General features: G+C 41.4%; 1 protein-coding gene across 1 annotated transcript in view; it reads right to left on the bottom strand.

Annotated features, from left to right (window-relative positions):
* The window catches only part of LOC134655743 (DNA polymerase epsilon catalytic subunit 1), a 47,915-nt gene that overhangs the window by 25,346 nt on the left and 5,695 nt on the right, over nt 1-16,874 (bottom strand). The window contains exons 9-21 of the mRNA XM_063511209.1: nt 16,082-16,214; nt 15,474-15,587; nt 14,868-15,042; nt 13,710-13,977; nt 12,614-12,723; nt 12,133-12,251; nt 11,184-11,323; nt 9,825-10,007; nt 3,421-3,539; nt 2,908-3,026; nt 2,313-2,514; nt 1,738-1,853; nt 1,118-1,323 (exon numbers count right to left, since the gene is read on the bottom strand). Of these exons, the coding sequence (XP_063367279.1) occupies nt 1,118-1,323; nt 1,738-1,853; nt 2,313-2,514; nt 2,908-3,026; nt 3,421-3,539; nt 9,825-10,007; nt 11,184-11,323; nt 12,133-12,251; nt 12,614-12,723; nt 13,710-13,977; nt 14,868-15,042; nt 15,474-15,587; nt 16,082-16,214 (2,004 nt within the window). The remainder of the gene's footprint in view (nt 1-1,117; nt 1,324-1,737; nt 1,854-2,312; nt 2,515-2,907; nt 3,027-3,420; nt 3,540-9,824; nt 10,008-11,183; nt 11,324-12,132; nt 12,252-12,613; nt 12,724-13,709; nt 13,978-14,867; nt 15,043-15,473; nt 15,588-16,081; nt 16,215-16,874) is intronic.

Below are 16,874 nucleotides of genomic sequence, written 5' to 3'. Positions count from 1 at the left end.
AATGTACATCATATATTTTTTTTAGTTTTATCATTCTCTTATTTTAGAAGTTACAGGGGGGGGGACACACATTTTACCACTTTGGAAGTGTCTCTCGCGCAAACTATTCAGTTTAGAAAAAAATGATATTAGAAACCTCAATATCATTTTTGAAGACCTATCCATAGACACCCCACACGTATGGGTTTGATGAAAAAAAATTTTTTGAGTTTCAGTTCGAAGTATGGGGAACCCCAAAAATTTATTGTTTTTTTTCTATTTTTGTGTGCAAATCTTAATGCGGTTCACAGAATACATCTACTTACCAAGTTTCAACAGTATAGTTCTTATAGTTTCGGAGAAAAGTGGCTGTGACATACGGACGGACAGACAGACGGACAGACAGACAGACAGACATGACGAATCTATAAGGGTTCCGTTTTTTGCCATTTGGCTACGGAACCCTAAAAAAGGAAGGAAGTGAATGAGTTTTGTGAAGGAAGTGTCGGCTCCATTGGTAGGCGTCTCGGGCGACCCAAGAGCGGGCTCGTTCTTTGCTCAGAGGCTAGGCCTGGCGATTCAAAGGGGGAATGTCGCCAGCATTTTGGGGAGTTTCCCGGAAGCGGGTGAGTCGGGGGAGGTTTTTTACATTTAGTTAAGTTTTAGTTTAAGTAGTAGTAGTTAGTTTTAAGTGCTTTAAACCATGTAATATTTTTTTTTGTATGTAACACTTGTTTAAATATAAATAATCACTTCAAAACGTAATACTGTATAACATTTCGACATACCTACAGGATAGCTTAAATATATTAAGTTTGTAAGAATCGCTAGAATTGAGTCTCGTCTCCCGAACTAGGTCAAGGCCTGTTACTCGGATGCCAGCGATTCCTCAGAAGCGGATATTAAGAAGAGGAAGTCGGTTAGAAAAGGGGGAAATTTCAAACATTTTTCATTAAGCATTCTAAACTAAGGTCAAAAACGAAACTGCCGATAGTTTCCTTATTTTTTGGTGATTGCGTCAGTTTTTAGTGCGACACTTGCCGTTGGGAATTACCGTCTTGTATGGTTGGCGAAAGATCAATAACAAAGCTTGCATAATCAGCAATGTATGCGGCTACCGAAACCTATGGACGCTTACCTGCAAGCCAACCCAGCATCCTTCACCATCTGATCCCCCAAGAACTCTGCGAGCCGTTTCGCAGTGGATATGGACGTAGACTTCTGCCCCCCATAGTCTTCCAGCTTCTTAGACATGGAGCGGTTCTCGGAGATCAGCTCGAATAACTCGGAGTCGGGCATGTTGGAGCCCTTGCTGTACAGCACGTCCAGCCAGTAGTCCGCCACCTATCGATATTTAAATTCTTTAAGGGCCAGTTGCACCATCCACATTTGACAGACTGATCAACGTCAGCCAGCGCGCCCCGGCGCTTTACTGTGAAACTTTCCATACATAATAATTTAGCGAACTTTTTAACGATACGAACAGTTTGGTGCAACCGACCTTAAATCTTCCTGATTTGTCGGTACGATACCTTGCCTTATCACCGATACCTTAGGGCCTTATTATACTATCACTTCGCAAATTATGACATTCAGTGAGAAGAACGAGATTCATCAACAAGTAAATGTATTTTTTATAGTTTGTGTTTTTTTATTTTATTTTATTTCTAGATTGAATTCAAGTTTATTCTATTTTTTTATTGTTAGTTGTTCGAAATAAACTAATAAGCTATTGTTATAAAAAAAAAGTAAATGTACCTTGGCGACCGATGCGTAGCAGGACTTCAAATCGTTTCCCTTGAGAAACGCTTCGAACACGGACGATTGGAAGATTTTGATAAGCTGTAGTTCTCCACGCCGTTTTACTTCGAAACCTGACAATATAGAAATTCTTTATAGGCTTTAAATAACCCTTGTGGGTGATGGCGCCCGTCCACTTAAAAAAAGATATATATTTCTCACGCCATTGCGTGTATGTAGTTCTAAATGAAACCCACCAGCTTAAAGGCCTGTCCAGACGAGGAAATTTTTTCGCCAATCTGATGAAATTGACCGATCAAATCAGGCCGTGCGGACGGACGCAAATGCCAATTTGGCTCGCTGATTTCGATCGCCGATTATAACCAATATTACCAATAAAATGTAGGTGCGGACGCAGGAATACCAATTTATGACTCCAGTATGGCGTTTGGGGCACTTTTATTAATTTAGAACGCTCAAATATCACCATAAAACTAAAATTGGAGAACGACGCCAATTTCTTTTCTGATCAAATCGGTCGACTTGATCATCCCGTCTGGACTCCACACACAGTATTTGAAACCATAACAAACCCTTTAACTCGGCCAAAGAGCCGTCAAAGTTAAAGACAGCGTATCGTTTCTTGAGCCTCTTGCCCTCCTCCTTGGAGGCCGGCAGCACCATGGCCAGGTACGGCCCGTCCACCTCGAAGAAGATGGAGTTCTCGGCGCGCTGCTCGTACTTCTTGCTCAAGGGGTCCACCAGCTCGAAGTATTGCTCGTTTGTGAAGTGGTCCTGAACAACAAGATTCTTTCATTTCATTTAAGATTCACATTGATTCTTAGTAAAAAGGACTGCATGGTTTCGGGTTCTACATACTTTTCCTAAATATCGGTGTAGGGCCCGTTTATGAAAATTCAGTCTTGTACAAGCTCAAAGATCGATTTAATTATAAAACAGTTACTGTATGCAGACAGGCTTCCGCTTAAAAAATACAAGAGGTACTAGTTTTCATGAAACGGGGAATTGATAATTTGATACATTGTTTTTCTATGAAGTTGAATGGATGTCTGTCAACGACGAAAATACATCATAAAGCAAAAAAAAACTATATATACGTGACAGAGGTGCGACCGAGAAAACAACGGAGTTGGTTTTTGATAAAAAAAAATAGAAGCATGAATATACCTTAACCATGGCGTTTAGAACTGCATTAGGATAGGACACGTTAATCTTCTTCTTCTTCTGGTGTGTCGTGAGAACCGTCACGGTCTCAGGGAAGGATGCTGGCAGGACACACCAGATACCTAAAAAAAATCCTAAGTTTAACACATTGCCGTGTGAGTCCAATCTTTACATATAATTCCTTAACACATTCAGTGCCAAAAACCCGACTATCGGGTATTTTATGATTTCGTTCCCAGGCCGAACGACCCACTAGTCGGGATCGCGGTACTTACAGCTTTATATGACGATTTTTTTGTGGCCTAGCGCGGAGGTCTTGTTTAGCTGGGTGACAATGAATGTGTTAATAGAAGACGAAAGTGAAGTGAGAAAAACCCATAAAGTGAACTGCTAGAAACGCGTTCTAATCGTTTAGCGCCAGGTTACAAAGGTTCAGGAAAAACGGGTCCCGTTGTGAACTCTATACCAAGTGACACACCTTCATTGATCTCTAGCTAGAGCATGTTTGAAAAGTACCGTCAGTGTCCAATTCCAAGGGCCTGCCGACTTGCTCGATGATCTCCCTGGCCTTCATAATGATGTTGGCGCCCGTGTAGCACACGATCCCAGCCATCTCCATACTGTGCCAACGAGCGCTGTAATACAGAAATAAACATACAGAAAACGGTATCATAATACGCCTTTTAATACCATGTTCTCATAATGTTGTCACAAATCATGCCGCCCTTTCCGAATGATAAATAAGCTGCTGTCGCTGTCGATTGTGACTGAGGTTTGATCCGAGCACGACCATGAGTTATGAGCAAAGTGTGACACAGCTCATGATTCTGTCTGGACTGCTGTCCGAAGAATCGCCTCCGACGGAAACCTCGGGAAGGCGGTCTTGCCCCCTGCGTAGGCATGGTGTAAATGGGAACAAATACAGAAGATATTGGCCCGGGCGCGAACGAGGGATTGATCTTCGGCTCGACCAGGAGTGCACTTACATATTAATATGTTCCATTTGTTAGACGATTCAAGAGTGTTTTTTTCTCATGTCCAACATCTTTGGTAGGAACGTAGTGAGGTGAATCGGCGTGGAGCTTAACAAGTTACTGGGATCACAATATTATGTTTCCTCATATAGGAATTAACTATCTGGGAGTATATAAATGATAATCCGGAATACTTAATTAGGACGTGTATTTCTCAGTACACAGCCGGGGAACAACTGAGGAGCAAGTCGCGCGGCGGGCATTCCGTATAGCGCGGGGAAATGCTGACCACGTAATCTGTCCCTATAGTCGTCCCTCCCCAAAAAACAAAAAAAATTACAATTTTTTTAAGAAAACTTAATAATAAACAAATTACATAATATTGTTATGCTTCAGTAAGAACCATTTGTAATTACACATTAAACGGATCTACATATTTTGTATTTTATTGTGTCTGTTACCTTCACTATTTTAAATCAAACAAACTTTAAATCAAATCAAATGTGCTATGAAAACAATATCGCGCAGTTACTAGGTACTTGAAATCAGAGCGATAACAGGACACAATGTAACTTGAGTACAATGCTGAACTTAAGGTTGAAATTATGAATGCACAATAGGTAGTCACTTAAGTAATACATAAACACGTCACGATATCTAAATATAGATATTATCCGACCTACAATAAAAAATGAGTAGCTTATTTTACCACGTTAAACAATTTGCACTGCACTTAGACTTTCAAATAAATCTGTTGTGGCACTTGTGGCTGGCTTGGAGTCGCCTGAACTCCAGAAGACAGCTGTTGGTCCTTCGTCAGGACCTGAACTCTCTTGGTGAACCATTTATTCATCCTTTGTTTACAACGACTGTAGAAGTAGCACAGTAAAAATATCATCAAAACAATAATTATTGCCAATAACACGAAACTGAACGTGTTTATCTGGGTAGCGAGTCCGGAAACGTTAATAGATGCTTCTGCCGTAACGGTATTAAATTTATCCATATTTTCTGAGTCTTTCTTGGTACTGTAATTTCCCATGATTAGGTATTAAATGTTTCACTGTTTCGAGTGGAGTGCCAATTGTTTCTTAAAATTACATATTTATAAAACACATGTAACCTACATAAAGTGTTGTCACAATTAATACTTATTTGCAAAATTAAAATAATAGTTGCTATATATTAAGTTTACTCATCGCAAAATCTGACCGACTTCTTAACTGTCCGACCACTGCGCGTAACATAGGGCGCAACGCTATGCATAGGCGGAGCGATTCCGCTATCAGCTTGTGGCGTACTTGGTACAGTTAAGTTTTGTGATGAGTTCACTTTTTCGTTAAGTAAGTATGCAGGCTTTAGCCTGTCAATTGACATATTTACCTCACGCTCATCTAATTGAATTTTAAAAACCTTATCATTTCTTTTCAGAACTTTGAATGGCCCTTCGTAAGGCGTCTGTAATGAGGATTTTACTATTCTACGTACAAACACATAATCACAGGTTTTAAGATCAGGACTTACAAAGAATTTATCGTCTCTATTATGAGAGAATGGTCTTGGTTTTAATTTACGTATCGATTCCTTAATTTTATCTAACATAGTATATGGTTCTGTTATATTTTTATCAACATTACAATAAAATTCAGCAGGTAAACGAATGGAACAGCCATAAACTAATTGAGCTGCACTCACGCCTGTATCTAATCTAGGTACAGAACGTAAACCTAGTAAAACTGTGCTTAATTCTGTAACCCATGAAGTACTATTTATACGTGCCTTTAACGCAGATTTCAAAGTACGGTGGAATCTCTCAATAGCCGAGTTACTCATAGGATGATATGGCGTAGTTCTAATCCTCTCCGTGCCTGTATATTTCATTAGTTGTCTGAAAAGATTGCTTTCGAATTGCTTACCTTGATCACTGGTTAAAGTAACTGGACATCCGAATCGCACAATCCAGCCATCGTAAATAGTTTGTGCTACTATTTCTGCCGATATGTTTTGCAATGGAAACGCCTCCGGCCATCCTGTAGCTCTATCTATAATGGTAAGGCAATATCTGTAACCTTCCGCTGATGTTGGTAGTGGTCCTACTAGATCAGTATGTATATGCTGGAATCGGTCTACTTCTGGAAACTTACCTGGTGTCGATTTGGTGTGTCTCGTGACCTTGGCTTTTTGACATTGAACGCAGGTTTTGGCCCAAAGACCTACATCTTTGTTCATATTCGTCCAAAAATACCTATTAGAAACCATCTTGCGTGAAGTTCGTACACCGGGATGACTTAAGTTATGAACCTGATTGAAAACATCGCGACGAAACTGTTCCGGTATGTACGGTCTCACATTACCTGTAGTAACGTCACAGTAAATATCATATGTACAGTTAGGCAACATTATTTTCTTAAATTGCCAATTATTATTTTGTAATAATGTTTTCAATTCGCCATCTTTTTGTTGTGCCTTCGCAATCAAAGAAAAGTCTATTGCAATATTTTGAAAATCGACTGTCTCAACTCTAGATAAAGCGTCAGCAACTACATTGTCCTTACCCTGTATATGTCTAATGTCTGTAGTAAATTCACTTATAAAAAGTAATTGTCTTGTCCGTCTTGGTATCTCCTTGTTATTGTCGCTATTTAACTTACTAAATGCGTATGACAAAGGTTTATGATCTGTAAATATAATTAGTTCTCTGCCTTCATGCAGATACCTAAAATATTGTACTGACAAATAAATAGCAAGAAGTTCCTTATCATAAGTACTGTACTTCGTTTGTGCTGTTGTTAGCTTCCGAGAAAAATAAGCTAACGGTTGCCACTTACCTTCAACATGTTGTAACACAGCACCCGCACACGTGTTGCTAGCGTCTGCAAAAATCGCTATCGGTACTGTGGGAAGTGGGTATGCTAGCGTAGCAGCATTTTGTAAGCCATGCTTACATTGTTCGAATGCTATGTCAGCTTCCTGCGTCCACACAATAGGTGTTTTGTCGTTTCGTTTTGCCTGATGAATATACCTATGTAATACTTCTTGGTATTGGACAGCATGAGGCATGTGCGGCCTGTAAAAGTTAATCATGCCTAAAAATGTTCGCAACTGATTAACGGTCTTGGGTTTCGGATACTCTTTGATAGCTTGAACCTTCTTTTCCAGCGGTTTAAAACCTTCCGTTGATACCTCATAACCTAGGAACTCTAATTTCTTCTCTTTAAATGTACATTTCTCCAGGTTAATAGTGATACCGAATTCGCTAAGTCTTTTAAACAATTGTTCGAGATGACCGTTGTGTTCTTCCTCTGAGAGAGAAGCAACAAGTATGTCATCTAAATAACAATACACAAAATCGAAGTCTCTTAAAACGGTATTGTTCATGAACCGCTGGAAAGTCTGGCAAGCGTTTCTCAGGCCGAAACTCATCCTAGGGAACTCATACAAACCAAATGGAGTCGTAATAGCTGTCTTCTCCACGTCATCAGGGTGTATCATGATATTATGATATGCTCTACGCATGTCTACACAAGAGAATATGGACTTACCTGCCAATAAATAGGTGAAGTCGTGTATCCTCGCTATGGGATAGCGATCTGGCTTCGTGACTGCATTGAGAGCTCTATAATCCCCACATGGACGGATCTCTCCATCTTTTTTAGGAACTATATGCAAAGGACTAGACCACGGACTCTTAGATGGCCTGCAAATACCCATCTCTTGCATTTGCTGAAACTCCTTCTTAGCCTTTTCATACCTATCAGGAGGCAGCGGTCTAGTTCTTTGGTGAATCGGAGGCCCTGTTGTCTCAATATGATGGTAAGTGTTATGTTTAGGTGCCTCAATAAATGATAATGGCCTTAATATCTCGGGATATTTTTGCAGTAAGTGAAATGCTTTGTTATCCGTACTTAATAAATTAATCGATGACTGAGTATGGTTTATGACCGTTCCAATTACATAAATCCTTGTCAAATCATCAATCAGCCTTTTACCAAACAAATCTACAAGTAATCTATAATTACGCAGAAAATCTGCCCCTATTATAGGCTGTTTGACATCGCACACAATAAAATTCCATTTAAAATTACGTCTTAAATTTAAATTTAATGTTAAACTAACATATCCATACGTTTTAATTTCAGTATTGTTCGCGGCATATAACTTGCAATTATTCACAGGTTGTAACGAGTCTTTAAAAAAATTAAAGTTCTTTGGAATTACACTCACATTTGCACCTGTATCAATTAAAAATTTAAAACCGGAAATTTTATCTGTCACACTAAGGCGATAATTAGTTACCATGGTGCAGGGTTCCGCCGCAAACGCCTGCACTTCCGCTAGTTTCCCTGCGGCGGTTGTGGTCCCTTCCAGCCGCACGGTTGAACGCACTTATACGCCTTCGCCTTGTAGCGGTAGTGATAAAAACACAACCAATCCTGGTTTTTAGAATCCTGGCTTGAAGAGCGGCTGTTGTTGCGTGAGCGACTACGTGCACGCCCTTGTCTGCGGCTATTCCTTCCAGTCCCACCTCGTCCTTGGATATTGGCAAGTTCAAGTTGATTTATCCGATTGTTGATCTTCGCCAATTCTGCCGTTATAAAATCTGTCGGCGAACTCTGGCGTGATTGACGTGAAGTACTCTGTATAGCGGCAACTTCATTCGGTTTGAAGGTCTCCATTACCTTATCAGCTATGCTTGCCAGAGTCTCAATCTTTTTTGAATCTGCGGACGCTACAACGGCCCTCACCGACGGTGGTAGATGACCTTGCCAAAAATATGTCAAGGTCTCATCAGGAATCTTATCTCTTGCGAGGTCCTTCATCTTCCTCATAAGCTGCGATGGGCGCTGGTCACCAAGCTCCATGTCCGACATTAACTGTTGCAATCGTTTTGCCTCTGTCTCCTCGTAGACACTTAATAATCTGGCTTTTAATGTTTCAAATTTATTCTCCTCCGGTGGTTTCTCCAAAATGTCGGCAACTTGCTGAATCGCCTGCTTTCCCAATTTAGCAATAACCATATTATAGTTTGATTGGTCCCCTGCTTTCTGCTGAGCTAATACCGCTTCTACCTGCAGAAACCACAGTCGCGGTTGGTCCTGCCAGAAGTCTGGTATTTTCGCTGCAAGCGATATCGCTGACAACTCGATGGTTGTCGCGGTTCCATTTTCCATTTTGCGACACAATTAAATTTGCTTCCGTTTACCCAGGTGTGCGGGGAGTTGTCCGGCCGTAATACACACACGCGTACCGAAATAATATTACGAAATAACTCAACCAGATTTTCCTTTAAAAGTCGTTTAAACAATGCACCAACACTAATTGTCACTGTTAATAGTTCACGGTTCACTAAATGTCAAGTGTCGGGAAGTCACCAGTTATAGGAATTAACTATCTGGGAGTATATAAATGATAATCCGGAATACTTAATTAGGACGTGTATTTCTCAGTACACAGCCGGGGAACAACTGAGGAGCAAGTCGCGCGGCGGGCATTCCGTATAGCGCGGGGAAATGCTGACCACGTAATCTGTCCCTATACCTCAGATCTCTGTTCGGAGCGAAATATACCAGTGTATAGTTTGTAGCTTTCTAATAGACCCCGAAGGCTAATCCTATTGTCTATTGTTAAGAAAAACCGCTCGTGCCACGTGCCACAACCACCTGCATAAAAAATCGGTACTTCGGTTACTGAGTGCCTGCGAGTCGAACGCTACAGAACCAGTCTAAAATGTGTCATCGAGATGCGTAACAAAGGCGCGTTATCGGAGAGCGCACCTACACTGGTTTTTTTAACGTTGGACTAGCCCGCGCTCAGGTGCCAAATAGAATAATTAGGACCCTTTTTTGCAGGTAAGTAGCACGTGCGGTTTTACTGAACAATAGACAATAGGATAAGCCTTTGGGGTCTACTAGAAAGCTACAAACTATACAGAGGTATATATCTCACCCTCGTCGCATGACGTAGCCGTAGAACGAGTTGAGAATACACTTGTGTGCGAGCTGCAGCGAGTCGTACAGCACCTCCCTGCTCTTGGCGGACTTGATCTCGGCTGCGTCGCCGCTCGCCACCGCCTCCACAACCTTGGCCTTGGCTTGCTTGTTTAGAGCCTTGTATTCGTAACGGCGGTCTCTGTAATGGGAAGGCAGCTTTATTATAGGTTAGTTGGGGGCATTGATGGGGTAATTGCGACTATCTAGAAGTAAGGGTAACACAATTTCACTGTGGCGGCATGGCGGCAATTCCCAGATAGTGCGCGTCCTTACCGTTTCTACTAATTTACTTACTAGTTCGATCTCTAGAGTTCATTTATACTATAAGATTGCAATTTTTTCGTGACTTTAAGGAAGTGTAACCGAAATTGTATAAAATATTAGTCTTACCTTGCTATCTTCATCAGAGGCATGTTAAAGAGGAAATTATTTTTTAATTGATAATTACTGAAATATTCATTACCTAAGCTTCATCTTACTGAAGGTAATTTCGTAAAATATTATTATGAGTTAGACCATGGCACAGTTTCCAAAACTTAAGAAAATAAACCTTCCTTCTTACAAAATATTTGCTTAATATTGACCTGAAATTTTTAAGGACTTAACTAAAACTTAACTCCCAACACCTAAAAATAGTCCACTAGACACTAAAATTCTAAATTAATTTGCCATAAATACAATAAGTATAACATCAATTAGCATTAGCACTCACCTGAAGGCCCGCACAGTGTCCACATAGAAGGAGTTTTCCTTCTGACAGATGGTGGCTGGTGGTCCGCACCTGTCTTATACGTCACCTTGCAATAGTCCGCTAAGCTAAACGAGTCTTTATCGTAAGTGTCATATGGTTTATAAGAGTACTCACCTGAAGGCCCGCACAGTGTCCACATGAAGGAGTTTTCCTTCTGACAGATGGTGGCTGGTGGTCCGCACCTGTCTTATACGCCACCTTGCAATAGTCCACTAAGCCATAGAGAAAAAAATACATAGAGTGCTCACTCCATACATCAGTTTTAGTACCAAAAAGACTATTAGCATCTAGCATCGAGTAGCGGAACTATCAGTACTGCTACTTGACAATAGATGTAGCCACCGACCGGAAAGTTTTATGCTGTTGAGATAAGACTTTCCGGTCGGTGCTACATCTATTGTCAAGTAGCAGTACTGATAGTTCCGCTACTCGATGCTAGATGTAGACTCTGAAATTAATAGTCTGAACTGATGTATGGAGTGAGCACTCTATGTATTTTTTTCTCTGTGACTAAGCTAAACGAGTCTTTATCGTAAGTGTAATATGGTTTATATGAGTACTCACCTGAAGGCCCGCACAGTGTCCACATAGAAGGAGTTTTCCTTCTGGCAGATGGTGGTGGTCCGCACCTCTGTCTTGGTCACCTTGGTTTTCTTATACGCGACCTTACAGTAGTCCGCTAAACGCTTCTTTTCATACGCAGCCTGGAGAGGACACATTATTTGTATTTATATATATTTATTACCACTATCAGGCGTGGCTCACTCCGCGATTTCGTCGCGTCGCAACCAGTACCTAAAAGTACATCCGACTCACACCAATTTTGGTGGCTAGCCATAAGCCGCGCGTGCTACCTAGCGGTCATATCTGTCCTAATCGTAACAGACGCGTTTTGTTAGAGAGTGAATCTTCTGTACCTAGTATTATTATTGACCGAAGTGTAGTTTATTCTGTGCCATTATACATAAAACAAATTTTATACAAATAATCGTACCTAAGTGTAATAAAATCAAGAATTCTAAAACGTATAGTTGAAACATATTATTTGTATGTCTTTACCCATCACTGAACAACGGTGTTGCGGGTATTTATTTAGATAGTAAATGCGGTTTTTATAGGTTAATATTAACTGTAACCGTATTTGGCGGTCAATGGGTTAAAGACCGGTTAGAAACATCTGATGTTGTCTGTAACTTCACGTTTTTTTATCTACATATTTATTAGAAGCCTTTATCAATAAGAAATGTCGGCTCCGTTGGGCCTCTATAATACAGAATTTCAACGAGTGTTACTCAACAACGACATCAAAAAAACTGTACACGAATTTCGCAGTTTTAGACAGGGGCAGGGGTTAACTATTCATGTTATAAATATAAATACCTTCAAATCAAGGGTGAACAGGCACCTTCTGGGCAGACTCGCTCCATCGTAGGCCACGTCTTCGCCCCGGCTAGTCTGTGGCCATGAGTAAGCCCATTTTTAATAAAAAAAAAAAAAAAAATATAACCCTGACCTGGTCTTCCTTGGGCAAGTTGTGGAAAGCTCTCGGCGGGCCGCCGGGGTGCAGCGGCGGGAACCGCTCCGTCTCCAGCTGCTGCTGGATACGTTGGTACTCGCTGCGAGTCGCTGGCACTAACGTGTAACAAATGTTATAGGATTATGAACTTTGCGGGTGAAGATTTAAGGTCCAATTTTGCGATTTGCTATAGGCCTACGGCGTTATTCATAAACGTCTGCTAAGTTAATCAGCTGATGATCATCGTGTGCCCCTCTCTATGGCATAACGACAGATAGGGACAAACGACGATCATCAACTGATTAAGTTAGCAGCCGTTTATGAATACTCGTAACGCCACTAGTGTTTTACGGAAGTTCAGGTTTTCACGGAATTGTGAGCTCTGATACCTCACCGTAAGGTTCAAGTTTACTTACAGAAGTACTTTACACGTTATTGTGAGCTCTGTTACCACACGATAAAGTTCGGGTTTGCTTACAGAAGTCCCCCCTCCACATCCAGTCCATGTGCCTCTGGCAGGTCGCTCCGGGCCGGTTGTAGTCGCACACGGCACAGATACTTGCGTTCACCATTGCTGACGGTTGCAACCTGAATAAAAAATCATTAGTTTCGTTTTATGTGACTTTATGCCTAAACTATATTTGGGGCATTATTTATGAAAAGGGACCTTGTTGTCGATGGCGCTTACGCCGCACAGCGTCGCGCGCCATTGTATTTATATCGGAGCATCGTTAATAATGGCGTAAGCGCCATCGACAATAAGGTCCCTTTTCACAGATAACGTCACATTTTTATGTAGAGATAGAGTCAGGCGTATTCAGGTTATAGTCAATCTGTTTTTTTTTTAAGTTACACGATGCCATTTCTTTCCAGGATCAAAAGCTTCGCAGAGTTTAACCTTTTAGGTTAAGTAGACGCTTGTCTAAAGTAATTTCTAGTTTTTCATGCCAAATAGGTATTTAGAATCTTAAAAATTATAACATCGTATGCACTCTGCAGACAAGTTTTTATAAATATGGTGGCTTCACCATAAGACCATTTTCTAAAAAGTACCTTTTATAAAAACTTGTCTGCAGAGTGCATACGATTTTATAATTTTTAAGATTCTAAATACCTATTTGGCATGAAAAACTAGAAATCACTTTTTGTACATACTATTTAACTATAAGTAACCATACGTTACCTGTTATTTGCATACATTGCGTAAAAACTAGTGCCTACGCCAATTCTCAGAATTAGTTGTGTCCACGCATGTAGGGGTGGACGAGAAGATCTTGGGGTCGTGGATGAGGTGAGTTAAATGACACTCGTAGTCCAATACATGCACGTATAATAATTAAGTACTTTGGTGATACATAGGTGGTAAAGATCACTAATGGTAAACGGACGTCCGTCGCAAGATTGCTGAGAGAATGGCCGCTGCCGGCCCCGCTTCTCCGCGCCCCGCACCATGCACTGCGTCGGCGACGGCTCCCGAAGATTCCCGAGCAAAGACGAGGCGTTAACAAGTTGCCAACTGGACCCCAGGTTTAAAAATGCCGGGGCAACGCGAGGAAGATGATGGCGTTACGTACCTGTTCGTTAAAATAATGTTAGGGTACATGGCCCCCACGTCCAAGTGGTAAATGAGCGGGTTCTCGTCCCTCCTCGGATGGTCCCTCATGTGCTGCAGCTTCCCGCGGATCTCCGCGCACACCTCGTCCAGGTTGGTCACCATCGCCAGGGGGATCCCCTCCTCCACCTCGATGGCGTGCCTCATGGTCTTGTCTATGGTGTCGATGAGCTTGTCGACGGCGGTCGGCTCGATGCGGAACTTGCATTTTATGTCGGCGCGGAATACGCCTGTGATGTTTGAAGGAAAATGGTTGGTTGAACGATCGATTTTTACTGTTTGGCATACTAACTGAAATACATGTCATATACCTACTAAAGAAAAAGTGATGAAGCCAAACGCCTAAAAGTCGCCGGTTCGAATCCTGCCTTTACCATTGAAGAGCTTAGTTACTTTTTCTTTTGTATATGAATATCACATTGATTTGTTCCCAAAAAGTTATTTGGCATACAATGGATTAAACTTGACCAAGATTTCATAGTGTCATATAGGTACAGTCTGACAAAAAAGAGTAGATTTTTTTTTTATTTCTACTCCTTTTTGCCAGATTATAATTAAATTAATCAGTCTTCAATTAATTGATAAAAGTGAAAAAAGTGTGTTAAAGTGCGTCCAGATCTGGCAAATACGGAAATAGCACGTAATTCGCAAATCTGTCGCGATCTGCACGCTATAGTATTGCGTAAGGATCATGTCTGACCTGACTCGAGCGCCTCGACGTGTCCGCCGACGTAGGTCTCGGCGTCCAGCAGGTGCCCGTCGGCCGTGAACTTGTTCAGTTCCTCCACTTGCTGTTAGACAACATGTTGGCAGGACTCCAGTAGGAGGATCATGTCTGACCTGACTCGAGCGCCTCGACGTGTCCGCCGACGTAGGTCTCGGCGTCCAGCAGGTGCCCGTCGGCCGTGAACTTGTTCAGTTCCTCCACTTGCTGTTAGACAACATGTTGGCAGGACTCCAGTAGGAGGATCATGTCTGACCTGACTCGAGCGCCTCGACGTGTCCGCCGACGTAGGTCTCGGCGTCCAGCAGGTGCCCGTCGGCCGTGAACTTGTTCAGTTCCTCCACTTGCTGTTAGACAACATGTTGGCAGGACTCCAGTAGGAGGATCATGTCTGACCTGACTCGAGCGCCTCGACGTGTCCGCCGACGTAGGTCTCGGCGTCCAGCAGGTGCCCGTCGGCCGTGAACTTGTTCAGCTCCTCCACTTGCTTGTTGGGGAACACGATGTTGGCGTGGAACGCTTCCACCATGAGCAGGGATTCACATAAGGTTCCGGAGCCTTTACGGAGTACCTGGATGGTTGGACACAAACCAGTCTTATGTATATATGTCTTATGTCGTTTATATAGAGTCCTCCTTTAAAGCTTTGTTGCTCAGAATGTTTGCTGGAGCGATATTCGAACCAAATGGCATTCTAAAAAATCCAAAGTCGCTATCATGCATAAATTCAGTTTTTATACTCTTTAATTATGATTTTATATCTGGGTAGTAATCTTGTGGGATTTAATGATGCTTTGTTCTTTCATCTGAAGTCAAAATTAGAGCTGTCCTAACGAGAAATAAAGCGTTAACAGAGATGTAATGAATCAGAAATGTTGTCAGAAACAGACTTGCTAATACTCGGGATAATTAATATAATAAATTATAAGGCTGCATTTTGCAGTTTCGTCACAGCTTGGTAACGGTTAAGTGAGTGGCTATCTATGCAAACGGATGGGCTTACCTCGTCTGGCTCCAAGGGGATAATGGTACACAGGGCGAATATGAAGGGGTGCACGTACTTCATGTACAAGTAATACGTGGCCACGGCGTCCGACACCGAGTAGTTTGACAGGACCTGCCGGCAATAACAGAATATAAGAACTATAATAGAAAAGCGCACTTATTAGTCGTTTTAGTGACCAGTCAAGTGGCTAGTGTAAATATCTTATGCAGACTGTGTACTAATGTAAATGTATTGTATATATATTGTATACTTGAGATACCTATCTCATTCAAAACACGGCCATCGTACTTTGTAATGAAAAGTCTGTTTTTTCCGTCTTCAAGATTCAGGCTGGACGGCAGTGTTGGCCGAAACATTAATTCAATTGACTATTTTTGACCATTAACCATTATAAATTGAACCGTAAACTGTAATCGTCCGTTACGGTTTACGGTTCAATTTGTACTGGTTAATGGTTAATTGCAATTGCGAACATTGCTGGACGGAGATTCGCTTTTAGTCTACCATTTCATTTATCTTAAGTGGATCACCTGTAAATTTCAATTAGTAAACATATTCTGGCAGATTTATGTATTTTATTTTCCTATGTTCAAGTGTAAAGTTACCTGGGGCTGCTCGGCCGCCATGCGGCACATGTCCTCCGGGTCGAGCTCCACGGGGTCGTAGCGCAGCTTGGCCTTGGCGACGGCCTTCAGGCCCTGGGAGCCCACCGGCAGGTACGAGTCGCGCTTCACCCAGCTAACACATACTTTCCATTAGAAAAGGGTCCTTATGCACAAGAAACATAAGGACCCTGAAAGCCACATATACAGTGTGGAAAGATAAGTCGGGCCCTGGAGGGAAACTACCTTAAATCCTTAAGCTGGCTCATTTTACTTAATAGAGACATTCCTTTATTTTTAAAAAGAAACAAAACTGCATTCAAAGTATTTTTCTTTTTTTCTTCAATTTGGCTTGTCTAAAAAAATCTTGAGTACTAAATATTACATTCTATGGATATTTTGTACGACAGACGAGTTTAAGACCTAATGTTTCTTGGAGAAATGTTATCATTAACATTAACTGTATCGACTAGTAGAATAAAATTGCGAGTTTTTATTTTTTGGAATTTTTAGGCGGTTTGAGTCCCGGGCGGAGCAAGCGAGTTTTAGAAAATCTTTGAATGCAGTTTTGTTTCTTTTTAAAAATAAAGGAATGTCTCCTTTAAGTAAAATGAGCCAGCTTAAGGATTTAAGGTAGTTTCCCTCCAGGGCCCGACTTATCTTTCCACACTGTATATGGAGAAAAAGTTGTTTCCACCTCACGTAACTATTTCAATCACGTAAGTGACTGGTAAAGATAATGTCAACAGGTAAGTTTTCTGATTATATATGATTATGATATAGGTCAGTCCTCTGA

This window comes from Cydia amplana, chromosome 17 (genome assembly GCF_948474715.1).
Source record: "Cydia amplana chromosome 17, ilCydAmpl1.1, whole genome shotgun sequence".
Lineage (NCBI taxonomy): Eukaryota > Metazoa > Arthropoda > Insecta > Lepidoptera > Tortricidae > Cydia > Cydia amplana.
Note: the sequence above shows the minus strand (reverse complement) of the source record. Positions and strands in the feature narration are given on the sequence as shown.